Raw genomic sequence first — 23,408 nt, 5'->3', positions numbered from 1 at the left:
TCCTGAGGGACAGGATTTACATGTATTTGGAAAGGCAAGGACTAATTAGGGATAGTCAACATGGCTTTGTGCATGGGAAATCATGTCTCACTAACTCGATCGAGTTTTTTGAAGGAGTAACGAGGAGGATTGATGAGGGCAGAGCAGTAGACGTGATGTATATGGACTTCAGGAAGGTATTCAACGAACTTCATCATGTTAGACTGGTTAGCAAGGTTAGATCACATGGAATAGAAGGACAATTAGCCATTTGGATACAGAACTGGCTCGAAGGTAGAAGACAAAGGGTGTTGGTGGAGGGTTGCTTTTCAGACTGGAGGCCTGTGACCAAGGATCGGTGCTTGGTCCACTGCTTTTCATCATTTGTATAAATGATTTGGATGTGAACGTAGGAGGTATGGTTAGTAAGTTTGCAGATGACACCAAAATTGGAGGTGGAGTGGACAGCAAAGAAGGTTACCTCAGAGGACAATGGGACCTTGATCAAATGAGAGTTTATGGAGTTTAATTTAGACAAATGTGAGGTGCTGCATATTGGAAAGGCAAATCAGGACAGAAGTTATATACTTAATGGTAAGTGTTTTGGTTAACAATAAGAAGGAGGCATATGTCAGGTAAAGACAGCAGTGTGATTCCCAGGAAGAGTATAAAGGCAGTAGGAGTATACTTAAGAGGGAAATCAGGAGGGCTCAAAGAGGACATGAGATAGCTTTGACAAATAGAGTTAAGGAGACTCCAAATGGATTCTGGGGAGTGTTGCTGAACAAAGAGACCTTGGAGTGCACGTTCATAGTTCCTTGAAAGTGGAGCCGCTGGTAGTTATGATAGTGAAGAAGGCGTTTGGTACCCTTGCCTTTATTGGTCACTGCAATGAGTACAGGACATTGGTTAGGGCAATTGCGTGAAATTCTGGTCTCCCTGCTGTAGGAAAGATGTTGTGGAACATGAAAGGGTTCAGAAAAGATTTACAAGGATATTGCCAAGTTGGAGGGTTTGAGCTCCAGGGGGAGACTTAATAGACTGGGGCTATTTTCCCTGGAGCGCAGAGGCTGAGCATACAGAGGTTTATAAAATCATGAGGAGCAAGGATAGGGTAAATAGACAAGGTCATTTCCCCGGGGTGGGGGAGTCCAAAACTATAGGGCGTAGGTTTAAGATGAGAGGGGAAAGGTTTAAAAGGCACCTAAGGGACAACTTTTTGACACAGAGGGTGGTGTGTGTATGGAATGAGCTGCCAGAGGAAGTGGTGGAGGCTGGTACCATTACAAGATTTAAAAAGCATCTGGATGGGTAGATGAACATGAAGGATTTAGAGGGATATGGGCCAAATGCTGGCAAATGGGACTAGATTTATTTAGGATATCTGGTTGGCATGGACGAGTTGGACCAAAGGATCTGTTTTTGTGCTGTATATCTTTATTACTCTATGACTGTAAGTCAAGTTTTGGGACTGAAAGTGAATAATATGCACAAGATGGTGAGTATGCATTGATGGATATATGTTGATTTATTATCAGTCCATTAGAAAGGTATGTCTGTTAAAATGTACATTGTGTTTCAGGAATGGGGGGAGCCAACCTCCAAACGATCTCCCTTGGCCAGGGACAAGGTCCAATTGCTGGAAAAATGATTGAAAAAGTAAGTTTTTGAGCAAATATTTTCTGAGAGCAGTTCGTTTTCCCTTTTATTTTTTATACTCCATTATATAACAGTCTCTGAGATTAAGAACATAACAGCTGGTCAGAAATTGCCATATGTCTGGTATTAATGTTTCTAGAAAGCAAGAGTACCTTTCTCCCCATTGACTCACAAAAATGCCTAAAGAGGAACAGTTCACCCAATTTAAATGGGAAACAGGAGACAGCTGACTCTGTCAGCTCAGTGAATCTCAAATGACTTTGTAATAGCCTCCCAGTGTCAGGCTATGAAATGATAGCGGCAGCAATTCTCCCTGGGCTGATGGAACTTGGCAGGGCACAAACCACAACCAGAATTGTATCAGCTATGAAAAGCTGGTTTTGGAGGTGGGAGAGGGTATTGTAGAAAGTTCTGTGTCAGTTGCAGTGCCTGCTGAGTGCTGGGTAGAGGGGCAAGGTGCAATTGTAACTGTTAGCGAGGTAGCTTGTTCTCAGCAATTCAGGGACCACCTGGGGACACATTTATGAAACTGCCACAATCTTACTGGTTACACTCACCAACTTCACCCCAGGTACCAGGAGCCTGCTTTCTCATGGGTGGGTAGAGGCCAGTGAGACCTTCTTTAGGTCTGCCCTTATGCTGGAGCCACAGGTATCAGAAGAGGCATCTTGTTGAGGGCATGTAGTGATGGCCTGCCAGCTGTTCTATTGGAAGCCTTTCTGTGCGCTGTCTTCTGGGGTTGCCTCCCTCTTCAGAGACCCTCATGGTCTCCGAACTCCAGCAGCAGAGCCCACTTCTCCCAGTGTTGGTCCCCCACAACCCTATTGGTTCTCCAAGCCATACAGGTCACTCACTAGAATCCCAGAGACCACTTCCACCTTAGAAACCATCAGGATTGAAATCCAGAAGTGATCCATCCCTGCTTTGAAAATAACGAGAATCCACCCGTGTGTGAACAAGGGATCCTAAATTGTACAATGGGTACAATTACATGACGCACCAGAGATAGAAAGACAGGAGGTGAAGATATTAGCCCCTGTACTTGCAATATTTCTTTCAAAATCTTCACTGAACTTTATGTTGATTTCCTTAAAGCATTGGGTTTAAATGGACAGGTAAATACTTCAGTCAGCTCTCCAGACACAGCACAGAATCACTCAAATTCATTCAACAAAGCAATAAACAATGAGAAACAATTGTTGTCAAAGTTATTATATTTTACTATGAATGGAGCATTCAATTAATTATCAAATTTTGATGGTGTTTTACATGCCATTTAGCAAGTATGGGTGTTGATCAATCTGGTGTTTCTGGAGAACTGACTGCATGGTTGAGTCTAAGTGGAGTTGGCAGCCTGATTCAGTCTGTGTACAGCTGACTGCAAGATTCACTCTCTTTATAGAGACCCAACTGTGTGATTCAGTTGGTGTAAAGCCGATTGTGTGATTCAGACTGTATAGAAATGTCTATGTGATTCACTCTGTAAAGAGCTGACTGTGTGATTCAGTACCCGTAGAATCATAGAATCCTTAGTGTGGAAGCAGGCCATTCAGTTCATCAAGTCCATATCAACCCTCTGAAGAGTATCCCACCCAGACCTGCCCCCCCCACCACCACCCCCCCACCCCGCCCAACCCTATCCTTGTAAATCTGCATTTCCCATGGCTAACCCACTGAACTTGCACATCCCTAGACACTATGGGCAATTTAGCGTGGCCAATCCACCAAAGCTGCACATTTTTGGACAATGGGAGGAAACCAGAGAACCTGGAGGAAACCCATGCAGACACGGGGAGAACATACAAACTCCATACAGACATATATCTTTCCCCTCTCACCTTAAACATATGCTGTCTAGTTTTGGACTTCTGTGCTGTAGGAAAAACAGCTTGGTCATTCACTCTATCTATGCCGCTCATAGTTTTATATAAACCTCCTATAAGGTCACTCCTCAGCATCTGATGCTCCAGGGAAAATAGTCCCATCCTATTTAGCCTGTCCCCATAACTTAAACCCTCCAACCTCGGCAACATCCTTGTAAATCTTTTTTGCACCGTTCAATTTAACAACATCTTTCCTTTAGCAAGGAGACCAGAATTGAATGTAGTATTCCAAAACTGGCCTAACCATTGTCCTGTACAGCCACAGCATGACATCCCAATTCTTATACTCAATGCTCTGACCAATAAAGGCAAACATACCAAACGCCTTCTTCACTGCCCTGTCTACCTGTGACTGCCTTCAAGGAACAATGAACCTGCACCCCAAGGTCTCTTTGTTCAGCAACACTCCTCAAGACCTTACCATTAAGTGTATAAGTCCTACCCTGATTTGCCTTTCCAAAATGCAACACCTCACATTTATCGAAATTAAACTCCATCAGCCACTCCTTGACCCATTCGATCAAGGTTCCTTCTTCACTGTATACCACATCACCAATTTTGGTGTCATCTGCAAACTTACTAACTGTATCTCCTATATTCATATCCGAATCATGTATATAAATGACAAAAAGAGTCAGACTGTACAGAGCTGATTGCGTAATGGGTTTGGTGTTTTCTAGGCGGCTGAGGAAGGTACATGGCTTGTTCTACAGAATTGTCACCTGGCGAGTAGCTGGCTGCCTGAGCTGGAGCGTATCTGTGAAGACATCATCACTGACTGTGACAGAACCAAGCCAGAATTCCGCCTGTGGCTCACTAGCTATCCTTCTCGAAATTTCCCAGTCTCCTTGTTACAAAATGGAATCAAAATGACTAATGAGCCACCGAAGGGACTTCGAGCAAATCTGCTGAGGTCCTACTTGAATGATCCAATCTCAGATCTGCATTTCTTCAGTGGCTGCAATAAACCAGAGGTATGGTCTGCTTCCAGTTCCTGCTTCTCGTGAGTTCTGTTTGCCCAGGTATCATTGGTGTGTCAAATCCAATCACAGTCTTGCTGACACTGGTAATGTTTCAGTGATATGTCTCAGGATGTCGGTCTCTGTAGAAAAGGCAAAGAATAATTGATGAAGATGCATCTGAGGATGTGATTCTCGTGTTTGGAAGAGAAAATTAGCTCAATGAGCATGTGAAGTGAGAGCTGTTAGACATTACACTAGGGACCTGTATTCTTTGATGTACAGATATAAATAAAGAGTGTAACAGTACGTCAAGAGGGAAAGAGTCTTACTCTCGCATGGGGAGACAGCAGCCTCTAAGTGTGCGTGCACATACACTCGCAGCTCAAGATATGAAGAAGTATCTAACCATGCCAGTAGTAGTATTAACCTGAACCATAGATTAAAACATAGTGGCAGCTGGGGAAACCTCCAGGACCTTAAGCCAAAAAAATGAGACCAAGTACTATTGTCACAATATGTGGGGCAGAGGTAGTCTTACCAAATTGAAAATGTTCAGAGTGTGGCAACAATTCCACACATGATACAGCATGTAATCAAGCAAGCTAGATTGGTGTGTCAGTCAGAGTTCTAGATCATCTCGATCTGTGAGATTCAGATTTTGGGAGGGATTGGGGGTGGAGGGTGGGAATGAATAGAAGACGGTGATAATGATTACAGTGACAATGTCAATAAGTAAAATTAATTATAAAAGTAATCATGTAAAATAAGTAAGAGAAAAACTTGGGGGAGTAGATGCAAGAAAACGGAATAATCAAAAGATAATGTCACCCTGATATCGTAGGACGGGATGGAAGAAGACATCAGACTAGAAGAAGCATGTAAAGAGAGAGGTCTTAAACACTGCTCTAGAGAGATGTGTTTAGTAACCTGCAATGTATAGGTGTAAATAAAACAACAATACGTCAGGAGTGGAAGAATGTTCCTCAAGGATAAAGTTTATGCACATATACCAACAACCTACAGATATTAAACAGAGGTATCTCACTTTGCTTGTAGCAGTATTATCCTACAATCTATAACAAAATAATCTCAACAGGCGCTCAGAGCCTTTCTTTCATAACTTCATTCTGGAGCATGCCATGTTCCCAAACTCTTCATTTTTTCACTTAATTCTGAAGCAGAAAGACAAAACTGTGCTTGATGTTATCATTTCCATTTTAAAGAGGTTTCCTCCCACAGTCCAAGGATGTGCAGCTTAGGTGATTTGCCATGCTAAATTGCCCATAATGTCAAGGGATGTGTAGGTTGGGTGGTTTGCCATGGGAAATGCAGTGTTACAGGGATACAGCGGGAGGGATGAGTCTAGGTGGGATGTTCTTTGGAGAGTCAGTGTGGACTTGTTGGGCTGAATGGCCTGTTTCCACACCGTAGGGATTCTATATTAAAAAATAAAAAAAGAGCTTGGGATTAGTTTTGTTTAAAAGATACTGGAGTTTTTGTTTTACAGTCATTGTCATTAACAGGTGTGGGAGAAGCTCCTCTTCGCTTTGTGTTTCTTCCACGCTCTCATTCAAGAACGCAGGATGTTTGGTTCACTTGGCTGGAATGTCCCTTACGAATTCAATGAATCTGATCTCAGGATCAGTGCGAAGCAGGTTCAGGTATGTCACAGTGAGAGACTGTGTTGAAAGAATGTTCAAATGACAATTAATTACAATCATTAAATTACTGTATACCATTGTGAACAGTTTCAACGTGGCCCTGTTGGTGACATTCTCCCATCTGAGTCAGAAGAAGGACTTGCATTTATATAGCACCTTTCATAACTTCAGTATGTACAAAAGTCTTTCACTGACAGTTCAAGACACCCATACCTGGTATCACTTAGTTCTAGAGTTCAGGAAAGTGAGGGGTAACTTGATTGCAGTGTGTACAATTTTGACTGGTCTGGATAAGGTGGATCTGGAAAGAATGTTTCCTTTTGCATTTTGAGAAGGCAAATCACTGCAGGATTTATACACTTAATGGTAAGGTCCTGGGGAGGGTTGCTGAACAAAGGGATCTTGGAGTGCAGGTTCATAGTTCCTTGGAAGTGGAGTTGCAGGTAGATAGGATAGTAAAATTGGCATTTGGTATGCTTGCCTTTATTGGTCAGTGCATGGAGTATAGGAGTTGGGAGGTCATATTGCGGCTATACAGGACATTGGGTTAGTCCACTATTGGAATACAGCGTTCAGTTCTGGTCTCCCTCCTACAGGAAGGCTGTTGTGAAACTTGAAAGGGTTCAGAAAAGATTTACAGGGATGTTGCCGAGGTTGGAGGGTTTGAGCTGTAGGGAGAAGCTGAATAGGCTGGGGCTATTTTCCCTGGAGCATCGGAGGCTGAGGAGTGACCTTATAGAGGTTTATAAAATCACGAGGGTCATAAATAGGGTGAATAGCCCAGGTCTTTTCCCCAGGGTAGTGGAGTCCAAAACTAGAGGGCATAGGTTTAAGGTGAACGGAGAAAGATTTAAAAGGGACCAAAGGGGCAACTTTTTCATGCAGAGGGTGGTGCGTGTAATGAATGAGGAAGTGGTGGAGGCGGGTACAATTACAACATTTAAAAGGCATCTGGATGGGTATATGAACAGGAAGGGTTTAGAGGGGTATGGGCCAAATGCTGGCAAATGGGACTAGGTTAATTTAGAATATCTGGTCGGCATGGATGAGTTAGACCAAAGGGTCTGTTTCCATGCTGTACAGCTGTATGACTCTATAACTGAGCCCAGAGCTGGGGGCACTATTTAAAATTAAGGGTTGCCCTTTTAGAACAGCAATGAAGGGAAATGTCTTCTCTGAAGGTTGTGAAACTTTGGAACTCTCTGCCTCAGAGGGAGGTGGAGGTTTTTGAATATCAAATATTTGATTTAATATTCATTGAATATTTTTAAGACAAATGAATAGATAGGGAAATGAAAAGTTTTCTGGGTAAATGGGAATATGGAATTTGGAATACAAACATATCAGCCATGACGTTATTGAAATGGCGGAACAGACTCTAAGGACCAAATGGCATACTCCTGCTCCCATTTCATATGTTTGTATATTTTTCAATTGCTGCCCATTTATTTATTACTACATATTCTGGTATAAAGCATTGGTGAATTGAATGAGTTGATGTAAAGGCTTTTCCCACATTTTCTCTGAAACTTTTGGTTAATGTTCTGGTGTCCCCGTCCTACACTGGAACATACTGTCAATTGGCAGTGTCCATGCACTGTAGCATCTTGTCCCTTACTCCATCCCCTACCTCCCAGGCTGCTCGTCCCCCTGAGCTGGCATGAGGTCTCCAGCCCCACCTCTGGAGACAACCAAGAGCACCCTCAACTGAGTCCTTACTGAGGGCTCTTCACATTCCACGTTCAACCCATTGTGTCCATGCTGGCCTTCCTAGGGAACAGCTCAAGTACAGTCCATCTCATGCCCTTTCCCCACAACCTCTTACATTCCTCCTCCTCAGATATTTAGAATATTTAGAAAATGCGGGAAAGTTATGGCTCAGAAGGAAGCTACTCTGCCCATTGTGTCATCCATAACTAATCCCATTTCCCAGCACTTGAAATCCGTGGGACTTGAGGTACATCTCCAGGCACCTCCTAAATGTTTCGAGGGTTTCTGCCTCTACTACAGGCAGAACCTACCAGACCACCCTGGACCATGATCTGGGTGAAAATATTTCTCATCTTCCCTCGAATGCTTTTAACAATCTATATCCCTAAGTCACTTGCCTCCCTCCTAAGGGAAATAGCTCCTTCCCAACTACCCAATCCAGAGCGCTCTCAACCCCATACATCTCAACCAGATCTCCTCTTAGCCTTCTCTGTACCAGGGAGAACAATACCTGCCCTTACCAATCTGTCCTCATAGCTATATTTTTCTTGTCCTGGCAAAATCCTGCTACATCTCCTTTGTGTCCTCTCCAGTGCAATTATATTCTCTCTGTAATTAAGTGACCAGAACCGCACACAGTTCTCAAGTTATAGTCTAAATAGCATTTTTTTAAAAGCTCCAGCATAACCTCTTTTATATCCTATGCTTCAATGAATACAGGAAAGTATTTAAAGTTTTTGATTTGATTTGTAACTCAGGTTGTGGATGAGGTTGCAGACTTGCTCACCAAGCCGGGGTGTTTGATTGCAGACATTTCATCACCCTGTTAGGTAACATTGTCAGTGTGGCTCCGGTGAAGTGTTGGTGTTCTGTCCCACTTGTTATTTATATGCCTCGGTTTGCTGGGGTGATTGGCATCACTTCCAGTTCTGTTTTTCAGTGGTTTGTATATCGGATCCAGTTCAATGTGTTTTTTGTTGGGGTTCTGGTTGAAATGCCAGGCCTCCAGGAATTCCCTGACATATCTCTGTTTGGCTCGTGCTGTTATGGATATGTTGTCCCAGTCGAATTTGTGTCCTTCTTTGTCCGTGTGTACTGAGACCAGTGAGAATTGGTCGTGTCTCTTGGTATCTAGTTGGTGTTCATGTATCCTTATTGTCAGTTTTCTTCCAGTTTGGCCTATGTAGTGTTTCTCACAGGCCTTGCATGGTATTTTATATACTATGTTAGTTTTATTGGTTGTGGGTATGGGATCCTTTATGTTTGTCAGTAGCTGCCGCAGGGTGGTTGTTGGTTTGTGGACTACCCTGATACATAAGGGTCTGAGTAGTCTGGTGGTCATCTCTGATATGTCTCTGATGTACAGTAGGGTGTCTAGTGTGTCTAGCCGTGTTGTCGTCTTGTTGTGGTGTGTTGTGGAGGTAACGGCAGATTGTGCTTTTTGGGTACCCATTCCTTTTAAAAACTCTGTATAGGTGTTCCTTTTCTGCTTTGCTTAATTCCAGGTTGCTGCAGTGTATTGTGGCTTGTTTGAATAATGTCCTGACGCAGCTCCATTTATGAGTGTTGGGGTGGTTGCTGGTGTAATTAAGTATCTGGTCCGTATGTGTGGTCTTTCTGTATACACTAGTCTGGAGTTCCCCATTGTTCTTACGCTCTACCATTATGTCTAGGAATTTTATTCCGGTGAGGGTGTTGTTTATGTGTTAGTGGGTTTCTTCTAATTTTGTGTGTTTGATAATCATGAAGGTGTCATCTACATAGCGGAACCAGAATTTGGGTTGTATAGTGGGGAGTACTGTCCATTCCAACCTTTGCATTACCAATTCTACAATCAATCCTGATATTGGGGATCCCATTGGTGTTCCTTTGATTTGTTTGAATAGATGGTCGTTGAAGGTGAAGTGGGTTGTGAGGCACAGATCCAGCAGGTGCTGTCCTTGTTGATGCTGTTGGTATCGTGGGGTGCCTGCCTTCCTGATTCATCCAGCCATTTGGCTCTTTGGCTAGGTCGATGTTTATGGATGTAAATAGTGCTGTTACGTTGAAGGATATCATTATCTGGTCCTGTTCTATTCTGGTTTCCCTGATGTTATTTCATACACTTTCCTAACCAACTTATCAACCTATCCACTTGCTTCAGGAACTTATGGACTTTCACCCCAATGTTCCTCATTTCCTCTACACCCCTCAGTATTGTCCCATTTATTGAATATTCCTTTGCCATGTTTGTCCCCCTAAATTCATCACCATGCACTTCTCCAGCTGTACTCCATTTGTCACTGTTCCACCCACCTGATCAGTCAATTATCTTCTTGCAGCCTCAAGCTATCTTCCTATCACCAATGTTTGTGTCATCTGCATGCCCTGGACATTTAAGTCCAAATCATTAATATATCACCCTGAAGTAGGGGATCTGGAGCTGAATTCTATGGAACCCCATTGAAACAATCTTCCAGCTGCAGATAAGTGAAATTTTATTGTGGGTGTCATAGTGCTTACTGGTTAGCACTGTTGCCTCACAGCGCTAAAGATTAGATTCAATTCCACCCTTGGGTGACTGTATAAAGTTTGTACATTCTCCCTGTGTCTGTATTGGTTTCCTCCCACAGTCCAAAGATGTGCAGGTTAGGTGGATTGGCCATGCTAAATTGCCCATGGTGTCCAGTGATCTGTAGGTTAGCTATGGAAATGCAGGGTTACAGGGATAGGGTAGGGAGGTGGGATGCTGTTTCATAGAATCCCTACAGTGTGGAAACAGGCCCTTCGGCCCAACCAGTCCACACTGACCCTTGGGGCATCCCACCCAGACCCATCCCCCTATAACCCACATACCCCTGAACACTATGGGCAATTTAGCCTGGTCAATCCACCTAGCCTACACATCTTTGGACTGTGGGAGGAAACCCACGCAGACACAGGGAGAACGTGCAAACTCCGCACAGACAGCCGCCCGAGGCTGGAATCAAACCCGGGTCCCTGCCACTGTGAGGCTGCAGTGCTAACCACTGAGCCACCGTGCCGTTTGGAAGGGTCAGTGCGGACTCAATAGGCTGCTTCCACATTGTAGGGATTCTATGATTGTTATATTAATAAGGGAAAATTTATTTTTAAATCTTATGTAACGTGGGACCTTGTCAAAAGCCTTACTAAAATCCATGTAGAGCACATTGTGTAATTTTGATGACCAGCACAGACACGATGGGCCGAAGGGTACCTTTCCATGCTGTATAAACTCTGTGACTCTCTAGCTGCATTAATCTCATCACTCCAACTTCTTATTTCATCAATAAATTCAATCAAGTTAGTCAGACACTGTCTCTCGATGTAGCAATTCCATGCTGCTATCTTTGATTACTTTGAGCCGAAGTAATAGCTTATTCTGTCTCTCAGAAATGAATCCAATAATTTTTCCTGTTGTTGAGGTTTGACTGACTGGCCTGTAATTATTCAGTTTAACCCTTGCTCTATTTTTAAACAAAGTAACAACACCAGCTATTCCCCAGTCCTGGTAGAGAGGCCTCTACATGTACATTATTCTTTCCTTAGATATTCCCTTACACCTAATTCATCGATAATACACCTTTAGTTTCTCGATTTTGCTTGCAGTATTCTTTTGTGCCCTGCCTTTGGCTTTCCTAATTTCCTTTTTTATTTCACCCCTGTATTCTCTCTGCTCCTCTCAGCTTTTTGCAATTCACATTTCTTAGTGTCTGACATAAGCTTTTCTTTTCTGTTTTATCTTACCCTGCATACTCCTTGACATCTGGGTGGAGGTCTAGATTTGATCATTTCAGTCTTTTACGTTCTGGGACATGTTTACTCTGAATGCCTAAATGTCCCTTTGAATGCTACCTTCTGCTCGAACACTGATTACCCTCAGTACCTGTTCCCGGTTCACTTTTGCTAAATCACTCATTAACTTAGTTAAATTGGCCTTACCCCAATTTAGAACTTTAACTTCTGCCCCGTTTTTCACCATTTCCATAATTATCATAAAACTGAATTATGATCATTACGACCACAAATGCTCCCATTGTCACTGCTACCAGTTGCCCAGCTTCATTTCCTAAAACTAAGAGAGGGTCGTGAGTCGAGATGACAGTGACTGTTCTTGACATTAAAACTGCATTTGACCAATTGTGGCTTCAAGGAACCTGAGCAAGACCGAAGTCAATGGGAATCGGAGGGAAACTTTGCAGTGTTCGGAGTCATTACTGGCAAAATGGAAGACAGTTGTCGTTGTTGGAGGTCAGTCATTTCAGTTCTAGGAAATATATCACCATTCCTTCAATGTTGCTGGTTCAAAATCCTGGAACTCCCTCTCTAATAACATTGTAGACTCACAATGTGCAGCAAATGAACTCTAGCAGCTCAAGGAGGCAGCTCACCACCACCTTCTCAAGGGAAATTAGAGGTGGGCAATAAATGCTAGCCCAGCCAATGACGCCCATATCCCATGAATGAATAAAAAATGTTCCAAACTGTGCATTATATCGTTGAAGTAGTCAAAACGTTTCTTCTGAATGCATCTCAAGAATTCTGTTCCCTCCATTCCTTCTAAACCAAGCCCTAAAACTATCTCAATTGATGTTGGGATAGTTAAAATCGCCTACTATTACTGCCTTGTGAATTTTGCAGTGCTCAGAGATTTGCTACGTATTTGTTTTTTTGATCTCCCTCTGACTGTTCTGGGTCACTTGCAGTAGTGTAACTGCCTCAATTTTCCTTCTTATCTCCTTTGCTCAATTGATATGTCCTCATCTGATGATCCTTCTACTTATCATTTTCCTCATAGATGTCATTTTCCTTCCACCAAAATTGCCAGTGCCCTCCTTTTTTTTAATTCCCCTTGATTTTTTTTCTAAAATTTCTGTATCCAGGAATATGGAGTTACCATTCCATCAATATGGAGTCACTTTTTAAGCCATGTTTCTGTAATAGCGTAATATTTTTATGAGATCACTAGTGTCTAGGTATTGGTTAGCTCAAGTTGTTTGGACAGTTGGTTTGCGATGCAGATTGATGCTAAAAGTGTGGGTTCAATTACCACACCAGCTGTGGTTACCATAAAGGTAACCCTCGCCTGAAGTGTGGTGACCCTCAGTTTAAACCACCGCCAAGTTATCTCTCTCTCTCTAATGAAAGAGCAGCGTTGTGGTCCAATAAGACGTTTATTACTGTCTACTGCAAAAAGCAGGGTACTCCAGTAACTTTGAAGTATAGTCATTGTTGTAAAGTAGCCAGTGTGGCAGCTAATGTTCAACACCAAGCTCCCATAAACCGTTTTGAGGTAAGTAGCCAGATAATGTTTCAGCCAATTTCAATGATTCAGGTAGAATTCTTCTGCTCTTCAAAATAGTGCCATGGGATCTTTAATGCCGATTTGAGGGGGAAGGTAGGACCTCAGTTTAATGAATCATCTGAGAGGCAGCACCTCTGACAATGTAACACTCTCTCTGCCCTGCACTGCAATGTCAGCCTAGTTTCTGTGCTCAGATCCCTGGAGTCAGATTTGAACCTGATGAGAATGCAGTCCTACAGCCAAGCCCACAAACTTAGCTTACGTAATTCAAACTGACACTCCAGCCCAGTATTAATGAAGTGCTACTTTGCCCGTAAAGTACTCTGGGATGTCCTGAGAGGGTGATTGATATCAAGTAAATGCATCTTCTTCTTTTGCCTGAGCAAAATGATTTACTTTCAGATGCAGATTGCAGAGTAGATAAAGTGTCTGATCTATTGCAATATGTCCACAGATATTCCTGAATGAATACAATCAGGTTCCTTTCGAAGCTCTGATCTACCTTACGGGAGAGTGTAACTATGGTGGCCGTGTGACAGACGATCATGATCGACGGCTCCTCCTCAGCCTCCTGGAGAACTTCTACTGTCAAAGTGTCATCAGTGATGATTGCTACAAATTCTCTGCCAGCGGCATCTATCTCATCCCCAGGAGAAATAGCTATGAGAGTTATTTGGAATACATAAAGCAATTACCTCTCAATGCAGATCCAGAGGTACAATTAGAGGCTGTGAGACTAGGGTGGGTGAGGTGTAAGGACTAAGGGTGAATGCAATTGGCCAGTCTTAATCATTTTGGAGAGGTTATTGTTGTATTTAATATCATTTGTTTATGTGCATGCTTATTCCCATTTGGCATCTAGACAGGGTGACATGCTAGTTATGGAGGATGCCTGCAGCAGCTTTTCCTGCAGAGTCCCGGAGGGAAACACTTCTGTTCCTCCTGACCCATAAGCAGTGCTGGAAAGGCACGTTGCCACTCATCTGCACCCTCTCCAAAATCTCAATCATTAAATAGTGGAGCCCAGAATAACAACAGTGAATGAGATGGATCCTTTTAGATTGGTTCAGTGCTGACCTTGGTCTAGACTAAACATATCTTTTGATGTGTCTAGTCAGTTTCTCCCATTCATGTCTTGTTCAGGTCTTTGGGTTGCACGAAAATGCAAATATCACGAAGGAACAGAAGGAGACACAGAGGCTTTTTGATGGGATCCTGAGCACACTGCCCCGAGAGGTGAGCCCTGCCTTATTCAGATGCATATGTTTTTGATCTATGTGAGTACAGTTCTGTGAGTGACAGCTCCATCTAGCAGTAGCTTGTTTCTTACTCATGGTTCTGTTATTCTGACAGATGATACAAGACTGTCACCCTGTGGGTACACAACACACTTGAAGAAAAATCTGCCCAACACTGAGACAAAAATGCTCAGCTTTATTCTTCAAATGGAAATCTACCTGCTAGAACAATGGCTATCATCAGAACCATCAATTGTTATCTGTGAAACAATAGTTATATCAGATAAGATTAGATGGTTCGGATTAAACAATGTGAATAACTTTGAAAGGTCACAGAGCACTGTAAAATCTCAAGCAGCCACATGAGCTGCTCAATTGAATTTTAACCTCCATTATTACCCCTGAGGAATTTGTACACCATATTTACATTCTGAGTTAGAGTGACAATGTTAGCAGTCCCAGGATGCACAATTCAGGTCTTCATCTTGCAGGGATTTAGTATAGTAATATTTCACTTGAATAGTGGAGATATCTGGATGTTAGACAAGAGGAGGAAACAATAGTCTCTGAATTGCAAACTGTTTCTTGCTTGCAGGTCAGTGGAGGAGACAGATCGTCATCTGAGATCGTGCAGGAACTGGCCACAGATATTCTATCCAAAATCCCATCTGACTTTGTAATGGAGGATGTGATGGTGAGAAATAGTGCACATTTGTAATGCTGGGAGCTCTGCTCTGTAATTTTGGTTCAGTAAGTGAAATTGGTGTCCTGGGACCAATGGGTTATTTTTCATGTTGGCAACCTGTAACCATTGGAATTCCACAGGGATCAGTGCTGGGAACACAACTCTTTCCAATATATATTGACTTAGAGGAAGGAAGTGAATGCACTGTAGCCAAATTTGCAGATGGCACAAAAATAGGTTGAAAGGCAAGTTGTGAAAGGGATGCAGTTTACAGAGAGATAATGAGGGGTTAAGTAAGTGGGCAAGAAGTTGGCAAAAAGGATATAATGTGGGAAACTTTGAATTTGTTCATTTTGGAAGATAGAACGAATGAACAAACTATTATTTAAATGGAGAAAAACCACAGAAAGCTGCAACACAAAGGGACTCGGAGTACTTGTGCACAAAAGTCAAAGATGGAGCATATGCAGTAATCAGGACAGCTAATGGAAAAAGTAGCCCTTATTACAAGGGGGTTGGAGGATAAGCGAACAGGATAAAAGTATAAGACTTAATTCTTGCTGCAGCTGTACAAGGTGAGACCACATCTGGAGTACTATGAGCAGTTTGGTTCTCTTATTAAAGGAAAAATATCATTTCATTGGAGGCAGTTCAGAGAAGGCTCATTAGGATGATCCCTGTTATGGACAGTATCTTGAGCAAAGGATAAATGGGGTGGGACACTACTGACTGGAGAATGAGATGTGATCTCATTGAAACATATAGGATTCTTAACAAGCTTGACAGGTAAATGCTGAGAGGATGTTTCCCTCATGGGAGAGTCTAGGATCAGAGGGCAGAACATTACCTGGATCTCTGGACTAACAGTCCAGCGATAATATCACTAGGCCATTGCTTCCCCTTACACTGCAATTCACTCTCTTTCAGTCTGTCAATGAATTAGAACGTCTGTAACCTGTACATTTTCAGTCACACCTTCCTCAACTAGAAGCCTACTCTGAAACTGAACACCTTTTAATATTATGCTTTTTCTCACAAATGTTTTCCAATTATCTCCAATCCTTTAGTTTCCCAATCATTACTTTCTCCTCCAAATGTCATTGGAGCAAGACAAGCTATTCAGCCCCCTGAGTCTGATCCTTCATTCACTAAGGGCTAGTCTCATCTGGATCTGAAGTTCATCTACTGACCTAAATTACGTATTCCCAAATATCTTCCCCAAAAAATATCTATCATTCTCAGGATTGAGATTCTGAAATATTTGGGAGGAAAGTTTCAAATTTCCATTCCTTCTTTACATGAAAAAGTCTTCTTGATATTGCCCCTAAACAGCTTAGCTTGAAATTGAAGCCAATGTTCCTTCCTTGTTCTGAACTTCTCCACCCAAGGAAATATTTTAACACCATCACTCTGAACAGGCCGAAGGGCCTGTTTCCACACTGTAGGGATTCTATATAATCTATAATCTATATAATCTTTCCACCATTTGTGACTGTAATTCTAGCTATCTAAAGTTTTGACAAAGATCTGTAGCTTGGGTTGTGGGTGAGGTTGTTGACTTGCTCGCCGAGCTGGCTTGTTCTCGTTCAGACGGTTCGTCACCATGCTAGGTAACATCATCAGTGGAGCTTCCAATGAAGCAATGTTATTCTACTCCACTTAGAATTTATACTGACTGGTCTGTTATGGTGAGTAGTGTCATTTCCGGTTTTGTTCGGTATGGGTTTGTATATGGTGTCCAACTCTATGTGTTTGTTGATTTCATTTCAGGTGGAGAACCATGCCTCTAGGAATTCCTATGCATGTCTATGTTTGGCTTGGGTTACTATAGTTACCTTGTTCCAGTTAAACTGATGGCCTTCACTGTCTGAGTTCTTTCATTCTCAGAAAATGAAGGCCATCAGTTTAACTGGGACAATGTAACCATGGTAGCCCAAGCCAAACATAGACACACACGGGAAATCCTAGAGGCATGGTTCTCCACCCGAAATGCAATCAACAAACACACAGAATTGGACACCACATACAAACCCATACAGATCAAAACCGGAAATGACACTACTCACCATAATGGACCAATCAGTATAAATTTCAAGCGGAGTAGAATAACATTGCTTCATCGGATGCTCCACTGATGATGTTACCTAGCATGGTGACGAAATGTCTGAACGAGAACAAGCCAGCTTGGCGAGCAAGTCAACAACCTCAATTCTGGCTATCGCTGACTATCAATCTGACAACATTTCTGGTTATTTCTGTCCACTGCCACTTGTCAGTGTTTTGTGACCTTTGGGCCCTGATCTAAAGTTTTAATTGTCTGTGGCCAAAGGGAAGGTACCAGAGGACTGGAGGACAGGTAATGTGGTTCCATTTTACGAGAAGAGTGGTAGAGAAAAACCAGGGAATTATAGACCAGTACATCTCACATCAGTAGCAGGAAAAATAGTGAAGGAGAAAATTAATCTCTTTTTAGAGAGGCAAGGGTTGATTAGGGATCGTCAGTATGGCTTTGTCAGAGGCAGGGCATGCCTAAAAAATCTGGTGGAATTTTTCAAGGAGGCGACCAAGTGTTGGATGAGATGAGGGCAGTTGATGTAGTTTATATGGATTTCAGCAAGGCCCTTAACAAGGTCCCAAATGGAAGACTGATAAAAAAGGTAAAAGAACATGGGATCCAGGGTAACTTGTCTTGTTAAATCCAAAACTGGCTTAGTATCAGGAGACAGCAGGTGGCAATAAAGGCCATTTTTGTGACTGGAGATTGGTATCCAGTGGCATACCACTTGGATCATGCTGGATCCTTCATTGTTTGTATTACTCATAAATGATACAGATGTAAATGTGGGAGGGGGAGATGATACATAAATTTATGGATGACACAAAGGTTGGTTGGTGGTTGACAGTAAGAAAGAAGGTGATAAGTTATAGGAGGATAGAAACAAATTGGTCAGATGGCAGATCAGTGGCATATAGAATGTAACCCTGATTAATGTGAAGTGATGCATTTTGGAAGACGAAACAAAACAAAGGAGCACTCAGTGAATGGCAGGACACTAGGAAGCTCAGGGGAACAGAGGGATCTTGAGGCACTTATCCACAGATTCCTGAAGATAGCAGGAAAAGTTAATAGGGCAGGTAAGAAGGCATACAAGACACCTGCCTTTATTAATCAAGGCATAGATTATAAGAGAAGGAGGGTTAGGTTGGTGCTGTACAGAACTTTGTACTCCAGTTATGGCTTAACCAATGTGCAGCCCGGTCATACACAATAGGAAGGATCTGATTGTACTGGAAGAAGTACAGAGGAGATTCGTCAGGATGTTGCCTGGGATGGAGCATTTCAGCAATGAAGAGAGACTGGATAAGCTCAGGATGTTTTCTTTGGAGCTGAGACATTTAAGAACGGACCTGGTAGAGGAATATAAGATTGAGGGGCACGAACAAGGTGAATAGAAAACATCTGTTCCCTTGGTCAGAGGGTCAATTATAAGCAGGCATCATTTTAAAGTGAAAGGCAGGGGTTTTGGGGGGGATTCGACCATATCACCATAAGAAATAGGAACAGGAATACGACCTTCAGCCCCTTGAGCCTGCTCCACCATTCAATAGGATCATGGCTCTATGGTTTTAGAGTAGATTTGTAGCTGGGGTTGTGGATTTTGTGGTTGGTTGGCTCGCCGAGCTGGTTCGTTGTTCCGTAGATCTGATCCAACACTCCTCACTTCCATTTTCCTGCCCTTTCCCCATAACCCTTGATTCTCCGACTGATCAAGAATCTATTTAGCTCAATTTTAAATATACAAAAAGTATCTGCCCCTGCATCTCTCTCTGTGGCAAGAAGTTTCAAATGCTCTCAACCCTCAGAGAGAAAAGAATTCTCCTTGCCTCAGTCTTAAACTGACCCCCTTTTATTCTGAGACTATGATCTCTGGTCTTAGGTTCTCCCGGGAGGGGAAACATCTTCTCAGCATTCACCTTGTCAAGTACCTCATGAAACATTTTATGTCTCAATGAGATCACCTCTTATTCTTCTGAAGTACAGTCCCAACCTGTTTAATCTTTGCTCTTAAGACAATCCCTCCATATGAGGGATCATCCTTGTGAACCAAATTTGAACTACCGCAAGTGTAGCAATATCTTTTCTTAAATAAGGGGATAAAAAGTGCTCCCAGTACTCCAGGTGTTCTCTGTCCAGTATCTTGTACAGTTGCAGTAAGGAGGAAAAGCTTTCTACCCAGAGGGTGCTGAGAGTAGTTGACGTGAGAAACCTCACAACCCTTTTAAAAAGTACTTTGATGAGCACTTGAAGTGACATAAATTAAGAGGAGGGATTATACAAATTGTGTCTATTTTCTTTCATGTTTAGAAGTTTAATGGTGCTCTGATCAAAGTCTTCAAGATATTAACAGGAAAAGACAAGGTAGATAATGATAAACTGGTTGGGGATTCTAGAACTGGGGACACTGTCTGAGAATTAGGGCTAGACCATTCAGGAGAGATGTTCAGAAGTACTTCTACATACAAAGGGTGGTAGATGTTTGGAATTCTCTTCCACAAACACCAGTGGATGCTGGATCAGTTGTTAATTTTAAATCTGAGTTAGTTAATTTTTTTGTTAAGCTAAGGTATTAAGGCCCAAACACAAGTATATTGCCCGAAACGTCAGCCTCTCTGCTCCTATGATGCTGCTTGGCCTGCTGTGTTCATCCAGCCCTGCACCTTGTTGTCTCACAAGTATATTGAGTCAGGTTACCAATCAGCCATGATTTTACTGAATGGTGGAACAGGCTCACGGGGCTGAATGGCCTTCTCCTGTTCCTAAAGTCAGAAAAATGAATGCCCATTGAATACTGGGGAATGTGATGAGTTGGATCCAAAACTGGCTAAGTGACAGGAAACAAAGGGTAATAGTCAATTAATGTTTTTATGAAGGGAAGTGGTTTCCAGTGCTGTTCCCTCAGTGTCGGGATGCTTTCTGTTTGTGGCACATATTAATGATTTAGACTGAAATGAGGACGACACAATTAGAAAATTTGCAGACCACACATAAATTAGCCGGGTAGTTGACAGTGAAGAGGATGGCTGTCAACTGCAGGAATGTATCACTGGTTTGGTGGAATGGGCAGAAAAGTGGCAAATGGAATTCAGTCTGGGAAAAATGGGAGGTAATGCATTTGGGAAGGGCAAAGGAAGCAAGGGAATACGTAATATACAGAAGGATATTGAGAGGAGTAGAGCAAGTGAGAGACCCCGGAATGCATGTCCACAGGTTTTGAAGGTGTTGGAAAAGATAAATAAAGGTAGTGAAGAAGGTATATGGGATACTTTCTTTTGTTGGGAAAGGTCACGAATACAACAGCAGGGATGTAATGCTAGAATTGACATTGGAGGGCTCCTGTGGCACACAGGTACTGTCCCTACCTCAGGGCCAGAAAGCCTTGATTCAAGTTTCACCTGCTTGAGAGGTGTATCGTAACATATCTGAACAGGTTGATTAAAAATCTCTAAGATGCAGGCCACAGCTGGAGTTTTGCGTACAGTTAGGTCACTGCATTACTGGAGAGAGTACAGAGAAGAATGTTGCCAGACCTTGAAAGTTGCAGCTATAAGAACAAATTGGATAGGTTATGGCTGTGTTCATTAGAACAGCAGAGTCTGAGAAATGACTTCTTTGAACTTTACAAAATAATGAGGGGTTTGGATAAAGTGAACAGGGAAGAGCTGTTTCCCCTCCTGGAGAGGTCAATTACTAGAGGACAGAGATTTAAAATGATTGTTAGAAGATTCGAGGGGACACAAGAAAATACCTTTTCACCCAAACAGTGGTGGTTGTATGGAATTAGCTGCCCCAATTGATTGTTGAAACAGAAACTCTCGACTCATTTTGGAAGAACCTGGATCTGCCCTGAAGCACTTAAGCTGCAAGTGTCTGGATCAGGCACTGTAATGTGGGATTAGAAATGGACAACTAGTTTATTTAGCTGGCACAGACACAATGGACTGAATGTCCTCCTTCTGTGTCATAAACTTTCCATTGTTTTATCTGCTTGTGTTTTCCTTTCTCATGACTCTGTTTATCTTATTACTGTTTCATTTTACCTGACTCATATTTCTATTTAATTCACAGAATAGATACCCAACCAAGTACAGTGAATCAATGAACACAGTGCTGGTACAGGAACTGCTTCATTTTAACCGTCTGATATCCATTATCAGAACCAGCCTGAGAGACATCAATAAAGCAATTCAAGGTTTGATTCTCATGTCCAGCCAGCTTGAAGATATCTTCAACAGCATGATTGTAGGCAAAGTAAGTTATTCCGAGAATCAAAACCTACTAGAGTCATTTTAATCTTGGGAGATTGTAGGAAAAGGAGGGCAGCAGATGAGGAATCTGTCAGCATGGATTTCTAAAGGGAAAATCATGTTTAACTAATTGCTGGAACTTTTTAAAGAGGCTCAATGAGGGTTATGCTGTTGATGTGGTGTACACAGATTTCCAGTAGGTGTTTTATACAATGCCACACAACAAACCTGTGAGGCAAGTTATAGGTCACAATATAAAAGGGACAGTGGCAACACAGATGCAAAATAGGCTGTAATAGGAAGCAGAACAAAATGGTCAATAGATAATTTTTGGGCTGGCAGAAGGTTTGTGGTCGAGTTGGCCAGGGGCCGATATTGGGACCTTTGCTTTTCCTGATATATATTAATGATCTAGATCTGGACTATCTTCTGTGCCATAACAACTCTGATTCTGTAATCTGTTCTAGTCCCCCTCCCTGTCACTCTCCTTGTCCTCATCCCACTCACCCTCCCCAACACATTGTCACTAGTGGATAATGGGGACAATGTGGGTTTCATGTTATCAGTATTGGATTATGAAGACAAGTGTGCAGTTCACATTGCCACAAGTGGATAATAGAGATAGTGTGAAGATTACATTGTCACAAATGAATAATGGAGTTTTTGTTTTGAAAATGTCACGAATGGATAATGGAGACAGTTTGGGATTCACATTGTCACAAATGGATAACGGAGACACTGTGGAGTTCGTATTGTCACTAATGGATAACTGAGACAGTGTAGAGTTCATGACGCTAAAGAATAATGGAGATGATATGGAGTTCATATTGTCACCAATGGATAATGGAGATTTCACATTTATCAAAGGTGTATACTACAGACAATGTGGAGTTTACATTGTCATCACTGGACAATGGAGACAGCGTGGAGTTCACATTCAGTTGTTCGTTTACTCGCTGAGCCGATTGTTTCGTGGTGTGCAGACGTTTAGTTACCGTTCTTGGCAACATCATCAGTGCGACTTCTAATCAAAGTGTTGGTGTTCTGCTCTGTTCTGAATTTATATGATCCTCTAGTGTGGTGGGCCTTGTCACTTCTGGGTCTTTTTTTTTAGAAGTGGTCTGCATACGGGGTCTATTTCTGCGTGTTTGTTAATGGAGTCCCGTGTTGAGAACCAGGCCTTCAGAAATTCATTTACATGTCTATTGCTTGTTTGTCCAAGTATAGTCACTTTGTCCCAGTCAAACTGATGGCCCTGCTTGTCTGTGTGTATCAAGACAAGTGAATATTGGTTGTGTCTTTTTATTGCCAGCTGGTGTTTCTGTATCCTGGTCGTCAGTTTCCTCCCTGTTTGTCCAATGTAATGTTTATTGCACGTGCTGCATGGGATTCATATATCATGTTAGTCCTGCTTACTGTCAGTATGGGGTCTTTAGTCTTTGATAGCATTTGATGCAGTGTTGATGTAAGTTTGTGTGCAATCATGATCCTATGCGGTCTAAGGAGTCTGGTTGTCATTTCCGATATATTTTTGTTGTAGGGTAGAGTTACTAGTGTCTTCTGTTGTACCGTGTCCTCTGACTGTCGTTTGTTTTGTAGGCATGGATGGATGAAACATCTTGGGTATCTGTTGTCGTAAATATTTTGTGCAGGTGTTCCTCTTCCATTCTCTGGATTTCTGGGGTATTGCAGTGCATTATTGTTCACTTAAATAGTGTCTTGATGCAGCTCTGTTTGTGTATGGTGGTCTGGTTTCTATTGAAGTGAAGGATTTAGTCCGTGTGTGTGGCCTTCCTGTATACTTGGGTCCGGGATTTGCCATTAGTCAGTCTCTCTACCATTACATCTAAGAACGGGAGCGGGTTGTTCTTTTCTTCCTCTCTAGAGAATTTGATGCTTGCAAAGATGTTGTTAACAAGTTGGTGGGTTTCTTCTACTTTTGTGCATTTGATTATTACGAATGTGTCTTCCACGTATCTTACCCACAGTTTCAGGTGGATTATAGGAAGGGCTGTGTGTT

At 42.3% G+C, this 23,408-nt stretch overlaps 2 protein-coding genes across 2 annotated transcripts in view; both read left to right on the top strand.

Annotated features, from left to right (window-relative positions):
* The window catches only part of LOC109934535 (dynein axonemal heavy chain 3-like), a 429,003-nt gene extending 418,561 nt beyond the window's left edge, over positions 1–10,442 (top strand). Inside the window, exons 70-73 of the mRNA XM_048610380.1 lie at positions 1,562–1,638; positions 4,202–4,495; positions 6,007–6,144; positions 10,176–10,442. Coding sequence (XP_048466337.1) covers positions 1,562–1,638; positions 4,202–4,495; positions 6,007–6,144; positions 10,176–10,247 — 581 coding nt within the window. The 3' untranslated portion in view covers positions 10,248–10,442. The remainder of the gene's footprint in view (positions 1–1,561; positions 1,639–4,201; positions 4,496–6,006; positions 6,145–10,175) is intronic.
* A 555-nt stretch (positions 10,443–10,997) lies between these two features.
* LOC125485809 (dynein axonemal heavy chain 3-like) lies at positions 10,998–23,238 on the top strand. Its single transcript, XM_048610551.1, has 6 exons — positions 10,998–12,105; positions 13,614–13,874; positions 14,303–14,395; positions 14,993–15,091; positions 21,210–21,392; positions 23,104–23,238. Exons 1-6 carry the CDS (start codon positions 12,031–12,033, stop codon positions 23,236–23,238), a joined length of 846 nt encoding a protein of 281 aa, XP_048466508.1. The 5' UTR covers positions 10,998–12,030.
* Positions 23,239–23,408: the final 170 nt, after the last annotated feature.

Source organism: Rhincodon typus, chromosome 22 (assembly GCF_021869965.1).
Source record: "Rhincodon typus isolate 14 chromosome 22, sRhiTyp1.1, whole genome shotgun sequence".
NCBI classification, from domain to species: Eukaryota; Metazoa; Chordata; class Chondrichthyes; order Orectolobiformes; family Rhincodontidae; genus Rhincodon; species Rhincodon typus.
This window is presented reverse-complemented; position numbering and strand designations above follow the sequence as displayed.

Coding starts and splice junctions, on each gene's coding strand:
- LOC125485809 (XM_048610551.1), top strand. CDS start 12,031: ATGGGAATCGGAGGGAAACTTTGCAGTGTTCGGAGTCATTACTGGCAA. Junction 14,396..14,992: donor TGAGCACACTGCCCCGAGAG/GTGAGCCCTGCC, acceptor TCTTGCTTGCAG/GTCAGTGGAGGAGACAGATC. Junction 15,092..21,209: donor TTGTAATGGAGGATGTGATG/GTGAGAAATAGT, acceptor TTTAATTCACAG/AATAGATACCCAACCAAGTA.